Source organism: Lactuca sativa, chromosome 2 (assembly GCF_002870075.4).
Source record: "Lactuca sativa cultivar Salinas chromosome 2, Lsat_Salinas_v11, whole genome shotgun sequence".
Classification (NCBI taxonomy): domain Eukaryota; kingdom Viridiplantae; phylum Streptophyta; class Magnoliopsida; order Asterales; family Asteraceae; genus Lactuca; species Lactuca sativa.
In genome coordinates, this window is record NC_056624.2 from 168,776,826 (window position 1) to 168,783,261 (window position 6,436).

The following is a 6,436-nucleotide window of genomic DNA, read 5'->3' on the forward strand; positions in this document are numbered from 1 at the left end:
GGTGTTTTGTTAGAGTCTTTATATAACAAGCTTAGACTCCACATGTATTTTACATGGTATCAGAGCCGGTGTCTGCACCCCTCTGGCTTAACACATATTTTTCTGATCTCATCGAGTCTCCATCTCCTCCATCTCTATGGGAGTGTTAGTATATCCTACATTAGTGCAACATGGTCCCATATCAGAGTCGGTTTCCTGCACCCATTGACTTAACACATCCATGTCTACCTCATCAAGCCTCCATATCTTGGGGGAATGCCAGTGTATCCCATTTCAATGTGACACGATAATATAAGTGTTTATATATGTTGAAGTCTTTCATCTCTTTATAAGGGCTCTAGAAAATTATAGACTCAACATATATCAAAGAGATAATTATTTTTATGAAAACATACACATACACACATTAACATACATATACACATAATGATGACGGTTATATTATAAAGGTCAGGTGTGACAATATTAAATGCGAGAATTTGTGTTTGGAATACTTTTTTATATTAGATGCCTCGTATTTGATGACACTAAGTTTTATCTAGTCAGTTGTCAAATTGATTTCATCATAACAAAATTGAAAACAACTAAAAGTTTATTTGTCACTATACTTGGGGTTTTAGTAGATTTGCCAAGTATTTTAGAAGATACACCGAGTGTCGCTAAAATTACCACTATTTTAAAAGATACGAGCTTCAAATTCTCATAAGAGAGACACGAAGGGAACTCGATCATGATAGTTTCCATGTAACTTATCAAATCAAACCCACTTAAAACTAGAGAGTTAAGAAAATGCTATTGAGAATATAAGTTTATATTAAAATTGGTTGCATATTTATTTATTAGTTTTAAGAAAATAAAGAAGCAAAATTGGTCTCTACGACTCTCACAAACCAAGTTCAATACATTTATAACACCTTGCATCTTCTTATTATACATCAACCACATTATGTTATTCCAGTGCATTAGATCTATTAACCATAGCTTCCACCACCTCTACCACCTTCCCCAACCACTCCTCTTAGCCTAACTGCCACTTCCTAAGTCTTTCCATCACAAGTCCCTCATTTCCATATCTTCCTCCTCCTTTATAGATATTTTCCCTTCCTTTTACGCCTCTTGCCATCGTCTATCACCACCCCCTTCGACATTCCTTTCCACTTCGACTTCTTTTTCCTCCTCCATTCTATCTCTTTCTCCGTCCATTTTTTGCGACTTTCCACCTTTACCTCTTCTAAATTCCCTTTCAATTTCGACTTCTTTTTCCTTCCTCCTTATAGCTATTTCTCCTTTCCTTTCTGTCTCTTGCTTGCCTTCATCACCACCCCCTTTTCCGCCCTCCCGTTCCCTTCCTTCTTCTTCTTCTTCCATCACCTTTTCCTCATCCTCCGCACACGAGGTGCAATCTAAGAGTATCGATTCCTTTTTAACGGACAAAACTTGATCCATTGTCGTGTTACTGACATTAAAAGACTTCATCAACACCGTTTTATCTAATTTTTGGAGAATGGACAACTTTCCAGCTAGATATTGAGGAAAACTATCCTTTGATGTCAGCGTGAACCCCATGAAAACAAAAGTATCATTATTGAAGGATATTTGAGCCATAGGATGATATCTTGGCACCACAAACACATCACCTTCTGCAACCTTAAACCTCGAGTTCTTGCATACTTTTTCATTTGTAATGGTAGGGCAAACCACCTGAACCATTCCTTGTCCACGAAGTACAATCGCTATTTCTACACTACTTGGGTTCCAGTGTGGTCCTATCATCGATCCCTTTCAACAATACATCATCATGAGAGCCATAAACCAAGATAGTAAAATCTTTCGTTCTAAAATAAGTGTTAAAAAACTAACCTTTGTTAGATTCACCATGAACACACTGAAATCAGAGTCTTTCAACACATCCAATTGTTTTTTGGTGACGATTGCACTCCATCCATAACAATTTTCAACATCATGATCCGACTCATGAATATTATATGCCTTCTTTTTGTTTTTGTCCTTTTTATTTTGGATGTTGAGGATGTCATTGTTCTTGGTTCCTAGAAAGGAACTGGTAACCCTAGAACCAACTTCCCCCATGGAGTAATTAACTACAGGCAATCCTTGCACAATCAAAGGTTGTCTTTTTCCTGTTCTTAGTTCTTCCATCAATTCTCCTGGCAACTGGAATTAGACAGTGATTTCATGCTCTTAGTCAAACATTTTTGTTGTCTTTAAAAAGATAGGAGCTACATAATTTCAGAGAGAGAGAGAGAGAGAGAGAGAGAGAGAGAGAGAGAGAGAGAGAGAGAGAGAGAGAGAGTACGTTGAGGGCGGCTTGAAGGACTACGTTGTCAAACCCTAGCACCAAATCATGAACCCCGACATATACTTCGTCGCCTTGTTTGTTCTGCAACATGTGGAACATATTGCACTTAATGTCAAATTATAAAACGAATAACATAAGATAAGGCTAATATTATGGGATTCAATATTCGATATATGCTCATGTTGCCATGCATGTATAATTATGTTATGAGTTGATGCTCATACTTGTAGTAGCTTGTCATCTGAATCAGAAAAAATGGCGTAAATCTGAAGTTCCTGCCCATCGTTGTCCACTAAGTTGTTTTCAAGGTAAAAAACAGTTTCCGGTTGTAGCCTGTAGACGTCTCCGGTCTTCAAATTTACTTGCTGAAGTTTATCGTCATCTTTGTTGACGTCCATCCAACTCAGGCTTCCGCTGCCTGATCATAATTAATATTCAGTACGTTTAAGAAAAATCCTTAATTGGACTTCAGTGTTATCGATCTGGTTAAACTCCGAATGCAATGTTTTCGGTTTCAGTTTTGTGAAATTCCAATATAAGTTCATCTACTCATTTGTTGATGATTACTACAAAATATGCATACATCACTCTTTCATATTACCTTTCACGTAGTGACTTTGGTTAAGCCATCAGAAATAAACCTTATCCTTACCTTTTAGTCTTTTACTATAACGATAATTGCAGCATCATTTTATAAATAAATTAATAAAATACTATTAGTTAGAATTGGTCAAACATTTCTTTAATAAAGAATAGCTAAACCAAACGTTTCCTATAAACATGTATTAACTCATTACGATTTTTATGTTCATGATACTTACGTCTTACAGCATAGAAATTAATTAGCAGCAACAAAGTATGAATTAATATTTAAACTATTCATTATACAAGAGCAACGATCTAACATTCACAATAATTAATATATGGGTATCAGTAGTATCAATGTCACACATATATAATAAATTAATCTGTTGACGAAAATATTTTAATTCAACCTAATTAAAATCTAACATCCTTATCATGCATATCTCTAAGATTTCAATACTTTTTGTGCTATCTATGATTTTATTTAAGAACAGAACCTTTTATATAATTTGTGAATGGCTGAAAGCCCATGTTGATTTTGTAAACTACTCCTGTAGTTACTTTTCCAGTATTCAAAATTTAAAGTCGTGAATGGCTACAAAATATAACTTGTACATTAAACCTGAAAAAGTTGAGAATATATATGTTGTTGGAAATTTACGTTAACGAGCGCATGCAGGATACCTGAGTTAACATAGAAAATCATTTCCGAATAAAGTTGAACAGGAAGTAAGAGAGACTGAGGAACCATGGTGATAAAATGGAGGTGGTAACTCCCATTTCTGCCATCACTGATCTTAACAGCCGATATTTCACCAAACTCCGACGACAATAAAGGCCACCTCTCGTCTTTCCTCACCGTAGGTCCATCAATCACCGGCACCGAACCCCCACTACCACCGCCACCAGCGGCAGCTACAGCTCTTGTTGCATGTGGGAAGTAGAAAATTAGAGGAAGTAGAAAGTAAGTAGAAGTGATCAGAGTAAGGGAAAGTGAAATGGAAAAGGGATTTGCCTTCATTTTTTAAATTGTTTTACTTAAATATGTGTCGAGGATAAAGGCATTAAATAGAGTGAGTATCGTGTGACGTGGTATTTGATGTTGGACACGTGGATGGGAGGTGGAAAGTGCCGGGTGCACCCTTGATTGAAACCGTTGGTTGCATTCGATTTTTTCATGCAGAGTAAGCTGTAGCTACTGGTTATTGGCAGTTTCCAGGAAATTTCTTCCTCCGCTTATGTGAGAAAAATCATTATCTGGATATAATATTTTTTTTCAGAAAATATATTCTTTAAAAGCCGCAAGTGAATAAGCGATTCTTCATTTTGTCTAGGTAAACTCATTTTTTTCTAACATATATATAACCTTTATCATTTTCTTTTTTAGTTTTGATTCATCCTTTGGCGAGTTTGTCAAAAATAAATGGTAGTATAACAGAACTCAATACCGAAGACGCCCTATATTTATATATCCAGCTATACTAGTTGCTCTCACATATAAAGGCTAATATTTTAATACTTCGACCACTTATCCATTAACAACTTACATAATTTTTTTAATGAAAACAACTTATATGCATAAGAAAAGTAGGCTAATATCAAATATCATGCATCTTTAACCTAGAGACCTGTTATTTATTTATTTATTTTTACACATAATATTTTTTGTAATTTTTTATTTACTTATTTCCATTCGTCGGTATATTATATTTTTAAAATTTTAAAAATACCACCTACACATACGCTCTATAAACTTTCTAGCAGCGTTTTGAAAACCGGACCGGACCGGCCGGTTGGACCGGTTCAACCGGGAACCGGCAAGGTTACCGGTTTTTAAACCCCCAAAAACCGCTTGTGAACCAAACCGTTAAAAACCGCCGGTTTTAGTTAGAACCGTAAAAAACCGGTCTGATTTAACCGGGAATAAAACCAGTTTAATAAACAAAATTAGAAATCATATTCAATTCAAAGGAGCTAGCCGGCTCAAAGGAGCCAGCCGATTGATTTGAGTCTTTACTTTTGTTCCTTAAAGCGCTCATAATACTCAGTCTTATACTTTTATTTTACCATTTATTCCTTTTCACCCGCCGATGTGGGATTCACTTCCTCAATCATTTACATGCTAATTCATTTACAATTTACAACATATATTAAATTTATTTTTCACTAACTATTTTCTAAACTAACATACACACATTACATATATTTTCTTATTTAAACTCTTTATTTTTTAAATACGTATATATCTGCACTTCATATACTTGATATACAAATAAAAAGCACACACTGTGCACATTTAATAAATATAAATACATACATATATAAAACACATATGTATATATAATCTATTCTTATACACATAACACAACACAAGTTACATATATAAAACACATACGTACATATAATCTATTCTTTTACACATAACACAACACAAGTTTATATATATATATATATATATATATATATATATATATATATATATATATATATATATATATATATATATATATATATATCCGGTTTTTCCGGTTTTCGGGACCGGTCCAACCGGTCGGAGCACTTGAACCATCGAACCGGTAAGACGGCCGGTTCGACGTCCGGTCCGGTTTTCAAAACCTTGCTTTCTAGGTTTTACCCTTTTAGTCACTTAACTTTTTAAATGGTTTTATGAGGGAATGAAGTGTGTTGAAACCTAGCAATTTAGTCCCTATTATTTATTATACCCGATAACCCTGCCACATCATTCCTATTTGACACATCGTCAATGACATGGAAAAATCGTAATTATGTCCAATGACCCAAACGATGTCGTTTTGGAATGTGAAACGTAGAGGGCATGTTCACACTATTCCCTCCGTCGTCGTATAAAAGTTGAAGATTGTGGCACAATTCGAAACCTGGTTACACTAACTGCACCCTTAACTTCAATCACAATCACCAAAACTATGCCTTCACAATCATCTCCAAATCACAGTTGGTCACCCAACTACAGTCGACACATGGCTGAGAATGTCTCCAATAGAGTCACCAATGAAGACATGACGATCAATTTGCTCCAAACACAGTTGGAGGTGTCACTTGTGAGGGAAGAGATTGCAAACGACCTTCGTGAACTATGATAAAATGTCACTAAAGACTTGGACGCCCTAAACCATGAAGTCGATGATGATAGGGTAGGTCAACTCGATCTATCTAACATGGTTGCTGATTTGAAGAAACATTTGTGTTCACTAAAGCATCATATGTCAACATCGTCTTAGGTAAAAACAAGTACAACAAAGTCAGGTGGGTTGTTGGGGTTTTTGTTGTTGCTGTTATGGGGGTGTTAACCTACAAGTTCTTAAAATGACTGAAGAACTTTAGGTTACAACATTTCTGTCGTGGGTTTGTTGTTTGTTATGATGTGCATCTGGTTTATTGTCCTTATTAGTAAGGCATTTTGTTCATTGTGATTTTGTTTCTTGTGGTAGTAGTTGGTGGTCGTGGTTGGTCTTTTTGTGATCATGTTGTTGTGATGATCAGTTTTTTGATGGT

At 35.4% G+C, this 6,436-nt stretch overlaps 1 protein-coding gene across 1 annotated transcript; it reads right to left on the reverse strand.

Moving 5' to 3' along the window:
• Positions 1 to 795: 795 nt before the first annotated feature.
• LOC111902973 (vicilin-like seed storage protein At2g18540) lies at positions 796 to 3,942 on the reverse strand. The gene is made up of 5 exons (XM_023898770.2): positions 3,587 to 3,942; positions 2,542 to 2,735; positions 2,315 to 2,398; positions 1,861 to 2,172; positions 796 to 1,779 (listed from the first exon to the last, which is right to left on the reverse strand). Exons 1-5 carry the CDS (start codon positions 3,921 to 3,923, stop codon positions 1,108 to 1,110), a joined length of 1,599 nt encoding a protein of 532 aa, XP_023754538.1. The 5' UTR covers positions 3,924 to 3,942; the 3' UTR covers positions 796 to 1,107.
• Between the last annotated feature and the right edge of the window lie 2,494 nt (positions 3,943 to 6,436).